Raw genomic sequence first — 22,667 nt, 5'->3', positions numbered from 1 at the left:
ACTTCAATTCAATTCACCTAGAAATTACCAAATCAAGGTGCATCATTTTTATATCAAAAGAACTGTTTTCTGCAATAAGGTGCATCTTTTGCAGCAAGATCAGAGTGAGTATGCTGCCACATCAAGGCTTTTGTCTAGTGTGATGCTTAAGGCCTTGCCCTTGACTTAGCAAATAATTAGAAGAACATTTCTCATGGTTCATTTCTTTCAACAAGTTACTTAGAAATGCAATCACCATTAATACTTCTGTTACTGTATATGGCATGAACCCACTTTATTGAAAGGAAACAAAACGAATACTTTAATTGCTTTTAAGTTATTTTGCAGCACAAGAAATCGAGAACCAAATTTAGTCCTTAAAAGCTTGGAAATTAAGATGTTCTTTGTAGTTTCACTCTCCCTTTTGGAATTTAGGCTGACCTTGTAAAAAGTATTGATCAGCCTTTTAAGCATTCTATTGAGATCAACTTTGAACCCTTTTGTGAACAGTGGGAGAGTCTCTTTATTTCTTCTTGTCCTCATGTACAAGTCTTCGCTGGGGCTTCAATAAACGCTGACAATCTCATCATCCAATAAGATAAGCTCCAAAAACACGTGGGGTGGCAAGAAACCTTCTTTACTTCATGCGCAAGCCCATGATAATAGTTTAGGGTTGACAATAGAAATCCCTCATTTTACTGAGTTTTTTGAACAATCATCTCCCACCCATTCATACCCCTAGGAGTCGGAGCCCCCTCCACCACCACTAGCAGCAGCGGTAAAACCAATGCCCTTGTTAGTTGGACGGCATGACTATGAGAGAGATTTGCATGATAGAAAAATGGAGATGAGCTGACAGGATTGAAGAATGAGAGGAGATAATAGGAGGGGGAATTGGGATGAACTAAGAACAAGAGCGAGCTAAGGAGAGTAGCCAACCATCGTAACTTTCTAAAACTTAGAAGTTCTTTATCAACTTTCGTTCATCCACCCATAGAGGACCATCCTACTAATTGCCTCATGGTTAGCTTGAAGATCTCTCAAGTACGAAAGAAATGGCTCAAAAGGTCTTCTACGAGTGCATCATCCCGAGCTAACCAAAGAAGTTAGAAGTTTCAATTGGCTCCATATGATGAGTGCATCATTAGAAAGTCCTCTATGGGGAAGGAATGGAAGGATTGAAGAATGAGAAGGTTCTAATAGGAGGGGAGAGATCTGAGAGCAAAAACCAATGGGAACTTGTGGAGTGTAGCCAACCATATAGCCTACTAAACTTTGAAGTTCCTGATCATCTTCTAATGATGCACTTATAAAGGACCATCTGAGCCAGTTGGCTTATAGCTGGCACAATGGTCTCATAAGTACGAGATAAACAGCTTGAAAGGTTTTCGACAAGCGTATCATTGCATGTTGATCAAGAACTTAGAAGATTTTGCTGATGAATGCATCATGGGGGAGTTTCCTATGAGCACAGTCCGTTGAAGACATTTATTTTGTTTAAACTGTTGTTTTTAATTTGTCTAAGCTATATTTAGAGGCATCACTAATGATAACACTTATTGATAGATTATTATTAAAATACATGCATGATTAAATCTTTAGTTAAATCTATATAGTATATCACTACATGCATCCACTACTAATGGTCTCACATTGTTAAATCCAAGTCTTATGTCCAATTACAAAGGCTATAGTGATTTACCGTGTACATTGCTATAAGAAAATGGCATCACTCTCTTCAACATCACAATGACAACCAAATCTAAATTAAATCATTGTGGTTGATAATCATGAAATCACAATCAACATTGGGTTAATAACAAAAGAGACTCTGTCTTTCATATCCATTAAATCACTGTCGTTATACGTTATTGCATTGATGTTAGAGGTTGGCCAAGAGGTTAGTTGGGTTGTATAGTAAAAGTAAAAGATACTTTGTCCTTAAACATATACAAGCCGAATATCTACAAGCAATTGTTTATGCCCAAAAACATCCCAAGTTAAACTGTTGAAAGATATAGCTACATGAGGTGATAGCTCTGTATCTAATTTAATTCCCAAGCATGGCCGGTAGCGTTAAATGGAAATAAAACATGGTGTGCTCAGATTATGATTGCTTTTTATGCGAGAGAGGTGCTCCATGACAACGCGAAACTGGATGGGGAAGTAGGATTCCTTGCCCAAAACCTTGTAAAGCTTTAAAGCTAATTGCCCGAATCTCATCATGAATGGCTTAAAAGTAACTGTTTAGATGGATAGATAGGTTTTATAAGTCTAAAAAAAATGAATTCTGGTGTTTCAGTTCTCATACTCTCCTACTTATATATCGAAAAAGAACTTTAAGTCTTTATTTTATTTATGTAAACCTACGCATCAATAGGACTTGTTCAATGCAGTCTTATAATGTGTCATTGGTTTTGAACTGTGACTTCACCACCATCTCGAACCCCTTAATTATTCTGGGAGATTTTTTTAATCGGAAAATCATATTTGTATGGTTAGTTCTACAAGAAAAAGTTATTATTTTTATTTTCTTTATATTTTAATCTTCAAATCATGCCCATGTTCATATTTGTATTCCAAATTATCGTTAAATAAGGGCGGAGGCAAAATAATCTTGTAGTGAAACCTGACAGTTCCTAACTCGTGTCGAATCGCCTTCCAGCTTAAGAATATTGAATTTGTTTAAGATTAGAAAAAAAAAGAAGTAGAAAATAAGAGGCCGGGAGTCCACCGGATCCAAACTACGCAGTCTCCTGGCTCTCCTCCTATATCTAACGCTTCTTCTAATAAAGTCCCAGGCCGGGAAAGAGGCAACCTCTTCTTGCCCTGGCCTTCCAGCTGTCGAAGCAGCGCATCATCAATCATCGTCGTCATGTCCATCGCGCGCCATCGTCGGATGAGAAGTAGAGGGTTGGAGAAGTTTGACTGAGCGTTTCATGGCTGGCCGTTCTCGTCGGAAATGGACAACAGAGGATGGCAAATTAAATATTGGTTGAGAAAATAAATGAAGGGGCACGATCCCGGTTGGCTTCTCCCTAGAGCCTGCGATTTCAAAGTCCTAAAAAGTGAGCACAGGGGGGAACAGCGCAATGGCGTCCCGCTAATCCTAAATCCAACAACATATACCGCGCGTGGGTAGGCGTATCCCGTGATATTGTTTGTTTGATCCTCTGGTGATTGTTTAATTTCATGGAACGGAGCCTATCACGACGAAGTGCTAGCTAGCGCCCGCTTAATTTCCTCTAGCTCTTAACTTGTTCTCTCGGTTAATTTCCATCTAGTGCCGTGGTGACCCTCGTCCGCTGTGGGCACTCGTTAATTTTTTCCGTCCCATTGGGTCAGAAGTAAGGTTTCAGAATCTTCTTGAGGAGGAAAGGAGAGGCCAACAAATTAATTAATTAATTGACTGATTGATTGAGACGAGGGCGAGTATCGGAGCGAGGTAGTCAAACAAATGGTGAAGAGAATGGCGTGCTTGCCGGGAGCATGGCTGATGGCGTCGCTAGCGGTGCTGCTCTCTACGGCCATCCAAGCTGAAAACCCCTATCGCTACTTCACATGGAACATCACGTATGGCACCATCTCCCCACTGGGCGTCCCGCAGCAAGGCATCCTCATCAATGGGCAGTTCCCGGGACCGAACATCAACTCTACCACCAACGATAACATTGTGGTGAATGTGTTCAACCACCTAGATCAGCCCTTCCTGCTCTCCTGGAGCGGCATCCAACAGAGGAGGAACTCCTGGCAGGATGGCATGCCTGGAACCAACTGCCCCATTCCGCCCGGCCAAAACCTTACCTACCATTTCCAAGTCAAGGACCAGATTGGCAGCTATTTCTATTTCCCTTCAACCTATATGCACAAGGCTGCCGGCGCCTTCGGCGGCCTGCGGGTTAACAGCCGCCTCTATATCCCTGTCCCCTTCGATGACCCCGCCGACGACTACACCGTGCTCATCGGTGACTGGTACACCACCAACCATGGGGTAAGTTTTTTTCTTTTCACTTTTTTCCCCGTTGCCTTGGGGCTTTACTAAGCTAAACTACGTACCCTGCTAGCGTCCCATATCGTAAGGGATAGGGCAAGTAAGTGGGTCCTAAAACAAAAGGGCAAAAAAAAGAACATAGAAAAAGCATGACACTCGTATACAAATGTTGACGCAGGTGCTAAGGAGGACGTTGGAGGTCGGTAAGCCCATCGGGAAGCCCGATGGAGTTCTCATTAATGGAAAGTCCGGCAAGACTGAAACCGAAAGCGTCGTGTTCGGCATGGAAGCAGGGAAGACGTACCGATACAGGATCTGCAATGTCGGCATGAAAACGTCCCTCAATGTCCGGGTGCAAGGCCACAGAATGCAGCTCGTGGAGATAGAAGGGTCGCACACGGTTCAGAACATATACGACTCGTTGGACGTGCATCTGGGTCAATGCTACTCCGTGCTCATCACCGCCGACCAGAAGCCCGGCGACTACTTCATGATTGCTTCCACCAGGTTCACCAAGTACATGCTGAACGCCACGGCGCTGATCCGCTACGCGAACTCCGAAAAGCCGGCCCCGCAGGTGCTGCCACCGGCTCCGGTCGGCGTTGCTTGGTCGCTCAACCAATTCCGCTCCTTCAGGTGGAACTTGACGGCAAGCGCGGCCAGGCCAAACCCCCAGGGCTCCTACCACTACGGCCAGATCAACATCACCCGCACCATCAAGATCCTTAACTCCGCTGGCAAGGACGCCAACGGGAAGCTCAGGTACGGCATTAACGGCGTATCCTACGTCAGGCCTACCACTCCATTGAAGCTGGCCCAGTACTTTGGCGTGGGGGAGAAGGTATACAACGATACAGCCATCGTGGACGATCCCAGCGACGTCTCGCCTTCCGCTCCGCTGACCCTGCGCTCGGCCGTCTTGAAGGGCACGTACCGTGACTTTGTGGAGATCGTCTTCGAAAACCACGAGCGCGGCATCCAGTCGTGGCACTTGGACGGCTATTCCTTCTTCCCCGTCGGGTGAGTCGATGATGCGTATCTCTCTTTCTCTACCCATCCCACCTTCATTTTCAGAGGTGAGTTGTTTGATTGGTGTGGTTAGTGTAACCGGTCGGCTAGGGCGGCATGACGTATCCACATCCTCAGTTTGATTTTTGAAGAGTGAGGATCACCAGTCTTCGGGATAATGCGGTTGGATCTCTCTCTCTTGTTCACTCTCCCTCTCTTGTGCGCGCTTAATGCAGGATGGAAGGTGGGAGGTGGAGCCCTAAGAGCCGGAGCTTGTACAACAACCTTGATGCGGTGAGCCGACACACGATTCAGGTGTACCCCATGTCATGGACCGCCATCTTGCTGACGCTGGACAACGCCGGCATGTGGAACCTGAGGAGTGAGGCATGGGACCGGCAATACCTTGGGCAGCAGTTGTATCTGAGCGTCGTCTCGCCAGCTCGCTCCCTTCGCGATGAAAATAACATCCCTGAAAACGCCAGGCTTTGTGGCATCGTCAAGCGCCTCCCCATGCCCGCTCCTTACACTTGAGGAAAAGTCAACAGAAGGAGAAAAGGGGTCGACAAGAAGTTGGTGAAGAAGAAAAAGTACGATCAAACCTGCCGCGCTCGATGGTTCGGCTTGTATTCGAGAAAACTACTCTATATGAGCTAGATTGGCTAAATCGGCTTGGACAATAAATTAAATTAAGTAGTATCTTCACCGACATGCTTTTCGATGACATAGAGAGAGTGTGTGTGCTTGTGTGTTTTTGGTCTAAGCGTGCTTACATAAAAAATAAATTTAATTAATCGTCCGATTTACTGCCTTCTGCTCCGGGAATGTTGGTCGGACAACGCCAGCTGCCTCCCCTAATTTACCTGACACCTGTTGTTCAAGTGCAGTCGCTTCTTCCCTGTTCCTTTGGGTCCAACATTTCGTCTTTGACCACCTGCGCACCCCTTTCATAGAGAACATCCCACAGTTCGAATAGCAGCACTAAGAAGGGGAACCCACCATTCCGTGGCTTACTTGGAATTACGTTCTGGCATCCATCTGTTCACTTCTACGTTGTATACTGCATATGCTATATGGCCTTCCGGCTTCCCTCTAAACATAGCAGCAGGGAATTGGACCCAGCTTGGCGAGTAGGCAGACTCCAGAGTGCTTTTTAACCAAAGAAATTAAAATACAACCAATGCGTGAGCGAGAAGGAACCGATTTTTTTTTTATAACAGAACCAGCTCGCTCATTGCGCTTCAGTTACTTTTCACACGTGCACTCGTGTGCCACTTTATTCTCTTGCACCAATCAGCGGTAATATCGAAGGAAACGTTTCAGAAGCGCAAATTCCCTCGCGAAGGAAGAAACACTATTATAAGACGCACCACCATAGCAGCAGCCCCTTAATTTGGTGGGGGGACGGGGCTATAGCCCCTTCTCTGCCCCCATTATTTGGCCGGAGAATGCAGCCTCTCCTCATTTGGTCGGAAATGTTGCAACAGGTTTCCTGGCCGCCGACTGTGACCGTGACCGTGGCCATGACAATGCCCAACGCACTTGCAGAGGGAAAGACGCCGACCACAAGGGGTTGTGTTGCTGCGATGGCGTATTGCTGCAAAGGGTGCGTTGACAAGACGCTCTTACTTCTCCAACTTAGTAGTAACATTTTTGAGGTAGAGTTGACATTGAGGTGAGGCAGGCCTCAAGACCAGCTTGCTTCACCCGTTCGTTAAACGTGAGAAAAAGAAAATCCTGAATTTTCTTCTTCAATTTTGATACCTCTCATGGACACCAACAGCACATGAATAACTGATTTTGAAGTACCTTTTAACGGGTAATCAACTTACGCTTCGGTCAAGAACCACCTCTAGATTCCATGAGGCACAAGAAAAAGAAAGTTGCTCCGTCGGACAAAAAGGGAAACGAGGCTTCAGGAAAATGGGATGCCAAAAATGAGAAATAATTACCCTGAAGCTGCTGGACTAATGACCCCTGCTGAAAATAAGTAGTTGGCTGTGAAAAAACGAAAAGGCATAGAAGAGTGAAGGCCAAAAGGAAAAGAAAAAATGCTTGTTGAACAGCGGCCACCGTAAATTTGGCTGCCGGTTAAATCCTCAAGGTTATCTTACATAGCAAGCGGCAAAAAACAATCCGATGACAGACTCGCGAACTATCATATCTTTTCCAGTTACTTTTCCAAAAACTTTTCCGGCTTTCCCCTAATGAACATTTCTTTCTATCCGGACTACTCATACCATCCCACGGCCTACATGGTCTCCCCCAAGCGCCGCAAACAGAATAGAATGATGCTTGCCTATTGAGGAAGGCTCCTGTCATTAGAAGAGGCCGAATCAACACCAAAAGAGGGTCAATTCAATCTCATTTCAACCTTGACTGATCATTCTGCCTCCATCCGGAGCGCCAAATTTCACATCGGATATACTGGACATATCACAGGTCCGCTGATTTCATCATGTGCTACCTGTTCACGTTGCAATCATCCATGTACTGGTCATCCTTCTTCAAGAACTGTGTCCAATACCACTTGTACTGGGGGATACCCAGCTCAAGCCATGGCTTCATGTTTCCATTGTAATGCAGTACGGCAGCTTTGCCAATTCTATTAGAATCTATTCCATATTGATGACCAAGACCACTCAAAACCCATGAATCATCAAGGGTATAAATCAGACCATTAAATGTCACCAAGCTTGCAGACAAAGCTCCCGCTCTGAACAAAGGCTCACCCTTCTTCTGCTGTTTATTTTAAACCAAGGAGAGACTTAGAAAAAGTGCATCTTGAAAAAAGCAACTTGACTAACAAGCAGGTAGAGATCAAAATTCTATCAATTTTTTACACCTAAAAATAATAAATGAGAATTTAAATAAAGAAAGGTGGACTTAGATGGTCCCTACAAGAAAACACATTAGCAGCCACCAAGCAGAAACAAGCAACATGAAGCTGCTTGCAAAAAGACAGATAAATGCAGCCAGAGGCCCAGAACTAGGCTTTTCACTACTTACTTTTTTTAGCCACTCCTGATATTTGTGGCTTAGATGCAATTCTCTCCATCTCTCCAAGTCAACTACACTGAGCCCCGACATCCACACACAGCCATCATAGTTGAAACCTTCTGTGTTCAAGTAACCTCTAAGGTGAGCAAGCCTCACTCTGCAGAACTTTGGCGCACCAATTACCTTCTCTTCCAGGTCAAGGCTCCACAAAGGTGACAAGTCTCTCTGAACAACAACATCATCATCCAAGACAATTATCCTTTTCAAGTTGCTGAAAACTTCTGGAAGGTAGAAGTATGCTTGGCTGAACATGGACAAGTATTCAGTTCTTCTGGGTACAACAGATGCTTGTCCATTGCTTCTGATTGTTACTCGAAACTCCTCTGATGCAGATGGATGCAACATGTTAGAAGGATCGGTAGCAGTATATTCTAGCTTATAACTATCCATATTTTCTACATAAATGGTGGCCAAGTTATAGTTGTTATTCTCAAACCACTGCTTCATGGCAAAATAATTCTGATTATCAGTCAACAGATGAAAGACCATCTTCCCATATTCCTGCAACATGTAAAATGCCTCTACATTCAGTTTTTGCTCAATAAGAGAGAAAAGAGTCTACCTAGAGTTAGATATACCTTGCCATTTGTTACAGTCGAGTTAATAACAACAGAGGATGCAAGTATGTTTTTGGAGAATATGACATAGTGATGAACATCTGCAGCAGAAGAATGCCCAATCACAGATAAACCAGCATGATCCATGTGAGATTTGAAATATTCCACAGTCATTCTCATTGACAAACAGTGATGACTTTTAGGGATAGTCTGTGCACCCAGATGATACAGAAAGGCACTCTGGCGCCTGTGAAAGAGAGCTTCATCCTTGGTCATATCTAGTATTTGTGCTAACTTCTTGTCCACATTATAGCAGCCTACATGCTCTGCTTCAGCTTTGGCTATAGCAACTTCCATGTTTTGTATCTTGAGCTCCATACTGAAACAGTTTAACCATGAAATTTATAATACCAAAAGGAAATACTCATTCAAGCACTGGACAACTGAACTCGTTGAGGACGCTGTCTAAACAATTCATATGGGTAATCAGTTAGATGAAACTAGAAAAAAAAAGTTTGTCATATCAGAAAAAGGCCATATGCTAGAAGCCAGTTAGATTGCATCATATGAAAAAAGATCAAATCCTCTTTGATACGCACACAACCAATTATTACGAAAAGATAAAGGTAACACCCTGCATTGAGAAATTGTCCCGTATTGAAGATTGTGAGAAATCTTCAAGAATTTATAAAGGGGGTTGGTTAAGTTGTTAATTGTTCTTATTCCTAGCCTTTTTGAGGCTAAAACTGAAGCTACTAGGGGCAGGTTGGAAAATACCAAATTAGAAGCTAGAGCACGGTATGAGAGTGGGCCGAGTTGTTACAGTGGTATCAAAGCCGATTCAACACTCAACCTTGGGTCCCACACGCACAGATGCATGTGGCTTAAGGGGGGCAGATTGTATCATCCTGCTTTGAGAAGTTTAATCTTGTAAATTATGAAAAATCTCAAAGGCTTATAAAGGAGGTTGGTTAATTGGTTAACTGTTCAGGTTCCTAGCCTTTTGAAGGTTAGAACTGAAGCTGCTAAGAGGCATGTTAGAATCTGACAAATCAAGAGCCCAAACCTAGTGTGGGGTGGCCGGGTTGTTGTAACAACACTATAATTCTATCATTCTACCACTTTAAATATTTTGGTGAAAAAAGCAGCATGTGCATGCTTCAATAGCTTCAGTGAAAGGCACAACAATCTGTACTTCTTTGATCCAAAAAGAAATTGTTAACTCCCAGATCGTAATCAATTGGCTACTGGAAGCTTAGGTGGTACAAAGCCAACTTCAGAAACATACAGTCATGACAAAGTAGTGGTACAAATGAAATTCACTTCAAATGCAATGTCTATCCTATGCTACATGACACGGGTACGTCATTTTTTACCAGGTACCCGTGTCGATATGTGGGTACGGCGACAGGGGTACGTGGGTACAGCTGCATTTTAAAACATTTAAAATTATATTTTCAAACTTAATTTTTTCTCTAATTTTGATTTTTCCCTTCTTTTATATTTTCCTTCCACTAAGATTCTATATTTTCCTCCCATTTTTCTTAATTTTGAAATTTTTTGTGGATTATAAGACCATTAATGTTTTTTTTTCATTTTATCATTTTTGACAATATAAAAAGTGGGTACCTGCATACCCACTTTTTTCAAAATTGCCGTGTCCGAACCTCTACCGCCATACTCGAACCCGTACTGTACCTGGACCCATGTGACATAGATCCTACGTCAACATGACACGATAGCTAGTACACCATGACTTTTGCTACACAGTCAAACTAGCAACAGACTGAAGCGACATTTTTAAATTTTGTTACTTCTATGATTTTTTACTAGTTATCTGGAATTTACTGGCAGTCTTTCATCTTTTTAAAATTTGAAGCCCATGCTAACATGACAGTTAGATACAACAGGTAGTTCAAGGCACAATAAACTGATATTAGACTCAGGCAATATTTCTTAGAAGTTGTTAATTAAATGATTTAGAAGTCTTATCAAGAGTATATACTTCAATGATGATTGACACCACTCTTGATTAAGAACCACACTGGTGCAGTGACATGTCCCTTGCAAACTTCCTGTTGTAATAGACACATTCATATCATTAGATTCATTAGCCTTTCTCATTTACATATCCGTTTGAACAGGAGGAAAGCAGGTGGTAAAAGGGAAATGTAAAGGGTGTCAAGTTGAAGACTCTAGATAAAATCTCAATCTGCCTTTCTGTTGTTGACTAACTTGACATGTGGCACTCTTGAATTGGCCATTGAATCAAATTGGTTTAGCGATTTGGTTGGGATTGGCCTACTCAGGCTGATCCAGACTGATTCTGATAACACTGGTATTTCCACCTGTCATCTTTTTTCACTCTTCCCCCAATAGTCCTATTATATTCTTAAAATTGCTCCTTGAATATTGATTAGCCCCCTAAGAACCTAGAATTCTTACTTCACCTATCCAGCTTCCAATAGCACAACCGTGATTATGAACAAAGTGTTTGAACGTCTGACTGTCCCAAGCAAGCACATTTGTATAACATACAAAAACATTAGAAGGTAAACACTGGACCAAACTTGTACAAAGATAACCACGTTAATGAAGGATGAATCTCATCTGGCTTCAGTAAGATAAGATTCAATCTGGAGTTTGGACTCCATGCATGTAAAATTCAATTGTGATGGAGATCTGTGCATGCAAAGTGGTGCACTCATGAAGTTTCAACAATAAATGGCATCTGATCACATGAAAAAACAGGAATAAAACATGGAAAAAGTGTGTGTGCTAATATTAGAAAAGAGAGTTAGTAGTTACCAATAGCTATGAGTATAAAACCATTGAAAATTGATTACCTGCCCCGAAGGTCACCATCCGTGGTTGCATCACTAAGAGTACGTTCAAAATCTTGAATGTTCTGCCTCAGTTCAAGAGATAACTTTTCATGGGTTTGATTCTTCTTTGCAATACTCGGGTAATAAGCTCTAGCCATAAACAACCGATCTTTCAATTTTTTAATAATAGAATCTCTCATTACTACTTTGTGTTCCCTACACCACAAACAGTAGCTTCCAAATGTATCTTCACAGGATTTATCTGTCTGATCACTGTTTCCAGATGCCAATTTGTTGCTTTCCACAACTCCATCTTCCAGCTTATTCTGCAACCACACGGTTAAAAACTTTCCAGTTAATAGTTATCACGTTTGTTCAAATCAACATCAAATGACAAGGAACACACAAACAGATTCTGTGTTGGTGAAAATGCTATCAGAGAAAAGGAAGCCCAAAATAAAACTTACAACCATGTCACCATATGGAGGTTGAACCATACTTGGTGATCTGTCACTCTGGCCTAAAATACCAAAGAACAAGAAGAAATTTTAACAAATAAGAACATATGTTCAGCGATTTTTCACAGTGATAAACAGTAGAATACCTCCAAAATTGATCGACTGGGCATTTCCTTCTGGTTTTTCTCCATTAATGTCAGAGCTGCTCAATGTTGTAGCATTTTCTTCTTTTAGAATATTTTCTAAAGCACTCTGTCAACATGAAAAGCCACACCTGAATTAGAAAAAAAATGGATCTCAAAATTTTAATTGAAAAAAAAAGAGAGTTAAATAGGGCACATAAGCACATGGTAAGGATGCATTTCATGCTAAGAATCAACATTGAAAGGTGTAATCTATCATTTTTTGGATGTGCAAGACCCTTCAGACCGACTCTTGATCGAATCACATCAGTGTAATCTTATGATAGCTACCACTCCATTCACAACCACCACATCTAAAATAACAGAAGAAAAATAAGAAGCCAAACGAAAAACTCTCTCTCTCTCTCTCTCTCTCTCTCTCTCTAAGAAGAGTAAAACAGAAAAAGTCACTGAAACGAAAGCCCAGAGTTATGACTCTTAAGGTGCGGATAGTGTGCTTTACCTTGTTAATTTTGCCATGTAGGATATTTTCCATTAGGTCAAAGACGATTTGAATCGTTGATACTCATGTTATTAAGATCAACTAGAACAATATTCATAGTTATGAAATTTATAAGTCCAACCACACAGATTTGCTGACAGACAGTCATTGTACATCCAAACTTACCCTAGTGATTCAAATTTAGAACTTAAGTCCAAACGAAATTCAATGCAAATCATAAATGAATTTCTAATTCTAATGACTATTTAAATTGAAGTTCAAATATTACACGACATCAAGAGAAAAACTAGATCATAACATTGTATTTTGCAGTTACTCCTTTTATTCAACGCCATAAGCAAAGGTGGAGTTCACAATTTACAAGGCCCATAAAGCAAAATAACAGCAGGATGTATATTTCACAAGATGAAGCTTATTCGGAACAGACTGACAGCCTTGATGCTTATAGGAATATCTAAAGAACAGACTGACAGGTTTGATGCTTATTGGAAGCTTCACTACAAGAGAATAGTTAATTACGTTGCCTATGAACCACTCTTATTGTTAGACCTGACGGAATCTTCCCTTGCTATACCACCATATAAATGAAAATTCCACTACAAAAAATGATCAAAATGATGGTGACCTCACACAGCCAATTTTGATTATTTATCATGCAATTCTTAGCTTCTAAATTTCCCCTTTCACTTGGTTCGACAGCATTTGTGTTTCTTGATCATGTTAAACCTACTTCTCTAATTCCTTAGGTGTCCCCAGTTTTTTCTAATCCACTTCTTGCCTAGATAACGCAACCATTATTTTGATTTTGCAAAAAAAAAAAAAAAAAAAAAGCTTAGACACACACGAGGGGGAGAGAGGGACAGATAAAGAGAGAGAGAGAGAATCACTGCAGGATAAAGAGGAGAGCAAATTATAGGCTATATACGTCAAATAATTCAAAAATTTTGCAGCTATGTGGAGGGGTGAACTATTTCAAGCACAAGCATCGCAACAAATAAGAACCTATAACCTAGAATGAGTTTTATCTCTGTATAAACACAGACCTTCACATGTCTTGAATGCCGATTACAAAATGAATAAGGTACTGCCAACAAAAATTTCTCTGGTTAGTTGTTACTTTTTGTTAACGTTACAGATTTATAAGCTGCAATAGGGTCTTCTAGCATAAGAAGACCTTCGAGGCACCAATTTGCACGTCACTTCCGTTATGCAAGCTTTCTAAGCTCTAGTAGTCATCTAGGAAGACTTTTAGGAATTCCTAATCCATTATTTATTGTTCATCAGATTCAGCAGTATATGAGTAAGGCAACATTTTCACATTGACACGAGCACATATTAACATACCTAACAATTTGGCAAATTTGTTTGAGAATGACTTTCTGCATGGAACACTAAGATTGTTTAGATTTTTCTTATGTGCAACTACCAATTTGGAAGGGTCAATAGTAAGTTTGCGAGTCAAATGTGGAGAAGCTGCTCCAATTTTCTGCAAGTCAACAAAACCCTAGGAAGATTTGAAATAAGAGGGCTAGAAATGTATCACTAGAAAAAATATTTTCTTCAATTATATTTTTATTATCCATCTTCTTCTTATAATCTCTCTGAAAAAATGACCTCTTCTGCTATCTCACTATAAAATTATAAATATTTTCACAACTCTTGTGCTTCCATGCACTAGTATATGGGAATTTGTGTATGTGTATGCCCAGGAAGATTTTCAAGGTCTCTGCAGCATAGGCACCAAATTATTGCCTATTGAACATAGATCCTCCCTGATTTTGACCCTCATGTTATTCTTAACGCATGCAGCAGCTTGGGACAGTTATATGGTCTGCTGACCTCATTTGTCATTTGTTAGATCATCAATCACATCCTTCCTTCCCTTTCATAAAAAAAGCTTTAGCTTCCAGTTGTGACTGTTGTAGTGAAAGTGAGTAGCTTCTGCATGGGGTGGAGACAGGACCATGCTGCTACTACTTGTCTGGGGATGTCAGTAATTGTACTGATTTAACGGTGCTGATTATGACATATATTTTGATGCTTGCTATTTAGAAGGGTGGGCTAGACATGTTTAACGGATGGGAGAGATGGGCTTTGCAGCAACTGTCCCAAGAACAGGCATAAATAATTTGCCCAAAGAATGAATTCCTATTAAAAACAGTAACATTGTAACTTTACAACTTCCTCTTTTTCTTTTTATTAGCCCAGTTAAGTGCGTGGGAATAGCTTAAGGAACTCAACATCCTTCACAAATAGCTCCTCATAGATCTAAAATGACAAATTTCTCCAGAAGGAAGTATACACAATTTCAAACTCTTTAACATTCTTCAATTTGAATGTTTATGTGAGTTCACTGCCAGGTGGCTTGTAAGTGGTGTGACAAAGAACACTTGCAATGAAGAACCAAACTGCTCAAAGAATATCAATAAGACTCATTAGAGATAGAAGTACCAAAGGATGATATCCTGAAAAAGTTATCCAACAAAGGTCATCTGAACAAATCAACAAATTGCCATACAAAAAAAAAAGGAGACAACAAGCTGCTGCCTTCACTTAAACCAAATGCACCAGAAGGCACTTACATCTGCAGTTGATGGAGAGAAAATGTCAACCAGCTCTTCCAGATGGCTTGAGCTAGCGCCCTGAAAAGCAGGGGCATGCATCTCAATTCAGGATAAACAGTAATATAAAGGCAACGCTACCAGTAGGAAAATGTAAAATGTTTCAAAATAAGCTGAAATTTTTATAGTGATGAAGATGGAAAAGTCGTACAGAAGCAACACAATCAGCGCATTCCAAGAAAGGAGAAAAGTTCACCACTTATCTATCATGCAAGATGGCGGTCCTCCAAAGGTTAAAAGAAAAAGCAACAAAAATGCAAGGAAATAGAGGGCCCTTACCAACGCGGTTGATCTGCGTTCACTCCCGGAACCTGAAAGACAGAGAATATATTACGAAAAGGGCGGAAGAAACAACGTCCGACGCCAGAGGGCGACATACAAGAAAATAAATATCCAGAGAAACTGAAGTAGGAAATTGAAACCGCAGACAGAGCAGCAACAGGAGTTTTGGGTCCCTACCACAAAGCAAACTGCTGATCTCAATCTCTTACAAATCCAGTGGTAAACCAAATAAAGCTAATAGAGGGCCAAAAGTCCATATGGCCACTGGAAATGATTCAATGCGTGCACAATTTGAAGCATCACTAGTTTGGGAGCCAAGAAGAAAAAGTAACGACTAATCCTGGCAAATTGCAACAGGTGGAATAATTGGCAGGTTCCATAAAACGAACAGCAAAAGGACTTTTGAAAATGGAAGGCAAAAAATAAAAGAAATAGCAGTCCACCCAAAAAAATGAGAGAGATGTATGAGGACGGGGGGTGAAAAAAAGAAAGAGTTACAGACAACAGCAGATCCAAGGGCACTGAGGGCTAATTCAAGCTTTGTTTCACGTAATTATATCGTAATGAACAGATCAAATCAGGAAGAGATCCCACGTAAGCGGAAGGCACGAGAGAGAGAGAGAGAGAGAGAGAATCTGTTGAGATGCAGATTCGAATTGGGAAAGCAGAAGCACACACCTGAGTAGACGACCTTGCCGTGAAGGCCACCAAGCGAGAAGATGAGGGGAACCAACAGGGACAGCACCACCAGCCCCATCACACCTGTTGTGAATTTGTTCCAGACGCCCTTCTTTGCGGACACTGACGGAGCCTTCATCGTCCTCCTCCTCCTTGGGTTTCCGTCTGCCTTGCCTTCCTCTTCCTCTTCCTCCCCCCTATCACTGGATATGGAATGCACACTCCCACTCACTGTCGCCGTCCGTCGATTAATGCCCTCCTTTGCATCATTGCCTTGCGCCAAGGATTTGCTTACTTACCGGTACTGCCGTTCCCTAGCGTAACTTCACGATTAATCCCCTGGGTAGTATAATAAACGAACATAATAAAACAAGGAGAATCATAGTAATTAGAAGCACAGTGGATGGACAAAACTGTGGACAGACCGCTTGCCCGGTAAAACTTCGAATCAGTCACCGACCGGTAATTTAAGTTCCTTCACCATAAAGGAACATTGAGGGTGCCGGTTCCAATTGAAAACAGAGTTTCAACCTAGCCATGTCATTGTCTACTGTCAAAACTGCCGTTTTCCCACTCCGGTCGAAGCCCTACCGAGGTCTTCCTTTTTCAAATGTTCCTCGTCGTCTTGAAAATAAACAGAAAAAGGGAAAAGGAGAGGTGGAGTCCAGTAACTGGAGGATGTAATTGTAAATTGCAACGCAACCACTGCACAGGTAAAGTGGCGCCTCAGCACACCCACATATGCAGCCAGTGGCATGAATACATCACGTGTCCTGTCCATGTACGGGCAAAATTCTTCAATTTTTTACTCCCATCCCATCATGAAGGCTAAAGAGGTTTTGGCGCAGAACCATGGAGCCACATGTTGCACGGCTCTGCTAAATTCTTCAAGCGTGTTCATCTTCTTATGCGGTCATCACTTATGCCTCGGTTCAAAATTTCATGAACACAGCCCCACAAAAAGAAAACGAAAATGGTTTACATTTGAACGTCTGCATTTCTACCCGAAGTGGCTTTAGGTTTGGTGAGCGAAGGCATGTCAGGCTCGATTTCATTCTGACAGTCAAAGCGGTGTCGCAACATGTAGGTGAATGCTGATCAAACAAAAAGAGAGTGAAAATCTGTTGGGCACTTTTCCACGAGTCGCTTATCGATTCTGCGGCAGCCGCTGTTCTGGTCTATTAAGAGTTTGTGTTTAGATTACATATAAAAAAGGTCGTCCACAAATCAGATCATGAGGATTTCAGATCCGAGTGACACTCCGCCTCCCCATGAAATGGTATAAAACCTTATTGAACTCCAATTTCCTTCAAAGTGGTTGTAAAAAAGAGTTCGCACGTGGGGGGCCAAGTTACCAAATAGGAAGAATTGAGGTGAAGGGCGAGCAAGGGCCTCATTATTTATTTTTTATTATTATTATTTTTTTTGAAGATTACGCTGAATTTGGCAAGAAAAATATGTTAATTCTGAGTCCCGCTCGGACTCGGAGAGACTAGTTTCTCTCTCTCTCTCTCTCTCCCCCACCAAGTTATTGTGGTTTTCAAGTAATAAAAGGTAAAAATGTAGACTTCAATCCTCTTTCTATACTCGTTGCACTTATCGCTCCTCTTCTTCGCTAGAGCTCGATGTCGCCGGAATTGCAGATTGCTCGACGGAGTCGAAGCTTGCTTCGCATTGAACCTTCGTACTAGTAATTACTAATTGCTCTCATTTTTTTACTCCTTGGGAGTAAGCTCCCTCGGAGGTAGTGTCTGATGGCATCAACATGCATATAGATTTTATTGGATGTCGCATGTAGATTTTCTTGGATAATGACATCATAGTGTGAGCATTTAGAAAACCTTAATATTACGATAGAGTTATCTTGTGTTTGCTAGACAAAATGTCCTTTTTCTTTAATTTGATAATATTGAGAAGCATAGTTGTTTTGAAAATTGACTTTTGGTGCACTTGGATTTTAATTTAAAATGGTTTTAAACAAGGAATTGCCTAAAAAATTAGAGTGGTTACAAATGATGTCAAAGAGGCAAATGATGACTGATAGAAAGAGTGAAAAGGAAAACACAATTGGGGAACCTCTACAAAGGTTTATAAAGCATGTCTAGTCCTTGTTCTTAGATTTCACATAAGTAATTAAGATCGCAACCTAGTCCACAAATACGGCCTATGCAGAAGGTATTTTCCAAAGGAACAATACAGAAAAATCTTATATTATTTCTTCAGTATGAAATATCTCCATTCCAACCCCATTCTGTTTATATTCTAGATAGATCTGGAGATTCGATTTGTACGTATTTAACATTGTTTTGTGCCTATCATACACTAATTAATTTAGCTGAGTAAATATGCCAAAACAGATCATTTTCATACTTAAGTGTGCTTAAATTTTAAGCAAACATGATATCAACATTTAATACACTTCCATGGTCTGATGTCAAAAGGTAAATATCTGTTTGTAACTTTTGATCAAACTAAAGCATGATTCTTACAAGCAAGTATTGACCAAGTACAAAATTTGCTTATTCGGAATGAGCAAAAAAGTTATTGATGTATGTCTCGTGACGTGCCAAAACAGTTTTCTAGATATTGTAAAAATCCTTTTTTCTTCCTCTCCTTTTACAAGCATTAATCTGATTTTATCTATTCTGACTAAATTTATGAGGGAAACGTAAGGGGGCTTTTGATATACTCAGGATCATGAAATTTTAGAATCAAAATAATCAGTTTTTAAGAAATTAGAACTATTAAACAAACAAGGTATTTTGTATCTAAAATTAAAAACAGGAACCTCAAAATTTGATTTCATCCCAGTTTGAGAATGAATTACGATTTTGGAATTTTCATTCTTGAATTAAAATTTTAAACCATCAACTGCCTCTTGAAGTAAGACACAGAATGTCATATTTTTAAAATGGTATGGTCAAACTATCATACCCACGCGTACATACACATGCACATGAACACACATATAATATTTCCCCGACTGATGCAGGAAATCAGCAAGATATATATATATATATATATGAAGCTGAAATATTGAAGAACAGTTACGAATGCATTGACCAAAATATTAAGTTAAAAGCGACGGTTGGCATCTTCCCTGACCGGGACAGGAACAGCCTTCGGGCTTCCTGTAATTGTCACACATGGTTAAGGCTACCCGCTTCGAGGCATCTTACTTAAGATGCATGTAGAATGCGTTGTTTCATACAAAAGATTTAGATGGACGAACAATAATTTTTTAAGGAAATTGTGCAAAAAACTGGCTATTGTAAAATTTTTAGAATGACACAAAATACTTGGTGACATGTTCATATTTGTTAAAACAAATTTTATGGAGTAGGATATAACTTATAAGTAGACTGTTATGAACCAAAATATTCTGTATAATTAAAATAGTCATGGTTGGGGCCTGGGCAGTTCTCTCTCTCATTGCTAATGGCACATCAGGTTGTTGCTGATTAATGGTTTTCATATTCCAGTTTTTCATTAGATGAGAGCTCTTATCCAATATTAGTCCGTAAAAGTTTTTATTGTTTTCTTCTTATTTCATTCTTTTTATATCTTACAAGCAGCACCCTTTTAGCCTTTATTATTATTGAGGACAAGCGTAACGCTCTCCAGCAGTTCATCACAGCCGAGAGTGGATGGGGTGATTTGTTTAGGCATGGTTGCCCGACCACAAGATTGGGTGGACAATGTATTCTCACGTTTCGGAACATCATTTTAATTTCTTTCATTCAGACATAAAAAGAAGTTTTATGTAAATTATCTACCATGTTCAAACACGAGACACATATCCATGGACAATGAGATTAGTTTCTGATCTGTCCTGCACCCACCGGGCCACCGTCATCAAGGCTAGAGCGCGGTTGATAATTGGTTGCCGCAGCCAATTGGCTGAGGAGAGTCATAGAAACCATGGGGAGCCATGCCCAGCTGAGGTTGGATATTACCTAAGGTTAGCCATTTGTACCTTATGAATTAAATGGAACCCCAAGTTTCTGATAAACATTAAAGTGGCTTAACAAAAGGCTCGAAGGAATTGTTTGATAGATGGTAGATTTTCTCTAAAGATCGGGTTAAATTTAGAGAGTACTTTATGTTAGTGTTTTATGAATTTGTCTTAACCTTTGTAACACACACAATTATCTCATTACCAAATGGCTAAAAAAAATCATTTGATAGTTGAAACAATTTACATAAATATATTTTAAAGATTGAGCTAAATTTATAAAACGCCTACTTTTATAATGTGTTGTGAATGTACCATAATTTTTAAAGTAAATGCATGTGTCACAGGCCGACTCCTTCGGCCCGTGCGGCGTGGCAAACTCTCGCCAGTAAGCCGCAAGCTTTCGCCTTCGTTCAAGTTGGCGCAGATCACTTGAACGCTTTCTCGAAAACAAAGACACAAAATACACAAGTGTGTCGAAAGAAAACCCGCAATATATTCTCTTTAACAAGATGACTACATCACGAGGGAAGCAAGTAAGCTTTTCACTTTACTTACAAAGGTTGGCCGAAGCCACTTACAAAGTTCCCAAGCCGACCAACCAAAGCTAGGAACCCCAATCTATACACTTGCAAAGGACCTTGGGAGGATGCTCCTACACAGATGAACACTCAAGCTTACAAAAGCAAAGACTGTACAACCCTGACACAGGGGAACAGGCTCCTCCCTTCAAAACAAGCGCCGTCCTCGGCGCTATCTGCTGTGATAGGTCTTCACGTCCAACGGGTAGCACTGCTTCATGCAAAACGCATACTCCCACGTTGGGTCTTGCTCGCCTATCCACTTTACTTGGTATTTCTTCGGCTCCCCTCGAGAGTTTGCTTTTTTGTCGAAGAATCTTCTCCACTCACCGATTTGTTGCTTGCTTGGTCGGCGATACTCGCTGCACGGTGAGGTCTCGTTCCGGGAGGCTTCTGTTAGAGTCTCCACCCTGCCTTTGTTGAAGAGTTGATACTATCACGGCCTTACCTTTATCCTTCCTTGTTGGGACAGTTGGGACCATGCAAGGGTGCCTCTCGTCCATGATACTTACACTGCGTAAGTGCGGCATTGATACCATCTTTGATGCGCAGAGGAACTCTATGTCTAGAATAATCTGGAAATCTTCTGTCTGAACCACCGAAAAGTTAGCCCTACCCGACCAACCCTCAATTTTCACAACTGCATCTCGGACTATGGCGTAGATTGATCTTGCCTCTGAGTTCACTGCCTTCACGCGTGACTCTCCCTTTCCTCGGGTGAGGCCCAATCTCCCGACTTCCTCCTCCGAAATAAAATTGTGCGTGGCTCCCGTGTCTACCATAGCTATGGTAGGTCTTCCGTTCACCAGAATCTCTATGCACATGAGCTCCGTTGAAGGTGTCGTTGTCACATTCGTTTCCTCCTCTTTTGTCAAGGCGTGAAGAAGTTGAAGTGCTCCAATTCTGGACTCTTCCACATCTCCACCTTGTAGCGCATTGGCAGATGACCTTGAAGTGCTTGCCTCTGTAGCCCTCGCAGCATTGGCCTGCCCTGTCGGCCTTACTCGCTTTGGGCAGACGCGTGCCTCATGCCGTTCCCCACAAACCCAATAAGTTACTTATCTTGGTGGCCCATTGTAATCCCAGCGAAAGAATTGTCTTCCCTCAGTTTGCCTCTGAAATGACGATCCACTTCTGTCTCGTCGCTCCTCCTTAGCGTTGTGGTCGGACTCCCTCGTATGCTTGAAGGTCTCAGTGTAGCTTTTGCGTTGGGTATCTGCCAAGCGCTCAGCTGCCATATATGCTTGCTCCAAAGTCTTCGGGTCTGATCTCTCCACATCGGCTTGGGCCCAAGATTAGAGTCCTATGATGAACCAGTTAAGCTTATCATTTTCTGGCATCTTAGGTACATCCAACATGAGCTTTTGATAGGCTCTAACATATTCCCGCAAGGAACCTGTCTGTCTCAGGTTCGCCACCATCCGGTAAGTTTGTCTCTCAACATCCACGGGCATGAAGTACCCCTTCAGCTGTTTACGGAAGTCGTCAAAGGTAGCAATCGTGCAATCGCCATTCTCAACGTCAAACATCTTCCGCCTCCACCAAGCCACAGCATCTCCCTCTAACAACATCGCTGCGGTCTTGATCTTCAAGTCCTCCTCTACTACGTTTTGCAAGTCCATGTAGTAGTCCAGTTGAAACAGAAAGTTGTCGATCGCCCTCGCATCCCCGCTACCACTGTACTTCGCCGGACGTTGAACGTCGACCCTACTGGTCTTCTCGTGGCTACTGCTGGATGAGCTAATACGTAGCAGTCTCTGATTTGAAACCCGAAGTTCAGCAACTTCGTCCTGCAAGGTCTTCACCAAGTCGGAGAGTGAACGGTTTAAGGCCACTGACTCGGCCATCTGTTCCCGCATCAACTTCATCTCCTCCTTGAATCCCTCAAAGGTCTCGGCGGCAAAGCCGAGGGCTTCCTCATGGGTGGCCACATCTGCGACCAACCTGTTCACCGTATCTTCCAGGTTTCCCTGGCCACGGCCTGGGCTTGTCTCCCCTTGACGGCCTAGGCTCGTCTCCTCTGGACG

The 22,667-nt window shown here is 41.6% G+C and overlaps 2 protein-coding genes across 5 annotated transcripts; one reads left to right on the top strand and one right to left on the bottom strand.

The window, feature by feature from the left end:
* The first annotated feature begins 2,824 nt into the window (after positions 1 to 2,824).
* Positions 2,825 to 5,716, top strand: LOC116263217 (L-ascorbate oxidase homolog). Its single transcript, XM_031642867.2, has 3 exons — positions 2,825 to 3,970; positions 4,149 to 4,990; positions 5,215 to 5,716. Exons 1-3 carry the CDS (start codon positions 3,437 to 3,439, stop codon positions 5,510 to 5,512), a joined length of 1,674 nt encoding a protein of 557 aa, XP_031498727.1. The 5' UTR covers positions 2,825 to 3,436; the 3' UTR covers positions 5,513 to 5,716.
* Positions 5,717 to 7,018: 1,302 nt separating this feature from the next.
* Positions 7,019 to 16,716, bottom strand: LOC116262513 (probable galacturonosyltransferase 7). 4 transcript variants are annotated; one of them, XM_031641959.2, is made up of 10 exons: positions 16,530 to 16,716; positions 16,105 to 16,443; positions 15,424 to 15,455; positions 15,106 to 15,165; positions 12,025 to 12,130; positions 11,888 to 11,940; positions 11,442 to 11,746; positions 8,617 to 8,974; positions 7,988 to 8,539; positions 7,019 to 7,720 (listed from the first exon to the last, which is right to left on the bottom strand). In XM_031641959.2, the coding sequence occupies exons 2-10, from the start codon at positions 16,241 to 16,243 to the stop codon at positions 7,442 to 7,444; spliced, it is 1,884 nt and encodes a 627-aa protein (XP_031497819.1). In that variant the 5' UTR covers positions 16,244 to 16,443; positions 16,530 to 16,716; the 3' UTR covers positions 7,019 to 7,441. The 4 variants fall into 4 exon arrangements, with proteins under 4 accessions (XP_031497819.1, XP_031497820.1, XP_049936112.1 ...); XM_031641960.2 differs by having other exon boundaries at positions 16,105 to 16,418; XM_050080155.1 differs by having other exon boundaries at positions 16,565 to 16,579.
* Between the last annotated feature and the right edge of the window lie 5,951 nt (positions 16,717 to 22,667).

The sequence above is a fragment of the Nymphaea colorata genome, chromosome 10 (genome assembly GCF_008831285.2).
Source record: "Nymphaea colorata isolate Beijing-Zhang1983 chromosome 10, ASM883128v2, whole genome shotgun sequence".
Lineage (NCBI taxonomy): Eukaryota > Viridiplantae > Streptophyta > Magnoliopsida > Nymphaeales > Nymphaeaceae > Nymphaea > Nymphaea colorata.
This window is presented reverse-complemented; position numbering and strand designations above follow the sequence as displayed.

Coding starts and splice junctions, on each gene's coding strand:
- LOC116263217 (XM_031642867.2), top strand. CDS start 3,437: ATGGTGAAGAGAATGGCGTGCTTGCCGGGAGCATGGCTGATGGCGTCG. Junction 3,971..4,148: donor GGTACACCACCAACCATGGG/GTAAGTTTTTTT, acceptor ATGTTGACGCAG/GTGCTAAGGAGGACGTTGGA. Junction 4,991..5,214: donor TATTCCTTCTTCCCCGTCGG/GTGAGTCGATGA, acceptor CGCTTAATGCAG/GATGGAAGGTGGGAGGTGGA.
- LOC116262513 (XM_031641959.2), bottom strand. CDS start 16,243: ATGAAGGCTCCGTCAGTGTCCGCAAAGAAGGGCGTCTGGAACAAATTC. Junction 15,456..16,104: donor CGGCAAGGTCGTCTACTCAG/GTGTGTGCTTCT, acceptor TCTGTCTTTCAG/GTTCCGGGAGTGAACGCAGA. Junction 8,975..11,441: donor GATGGTGACCTTCGGGGCAG/GTAATCAATTTT, acceptor AAACTGTTTCAG/TATGGAGCTCAAGATACAAA.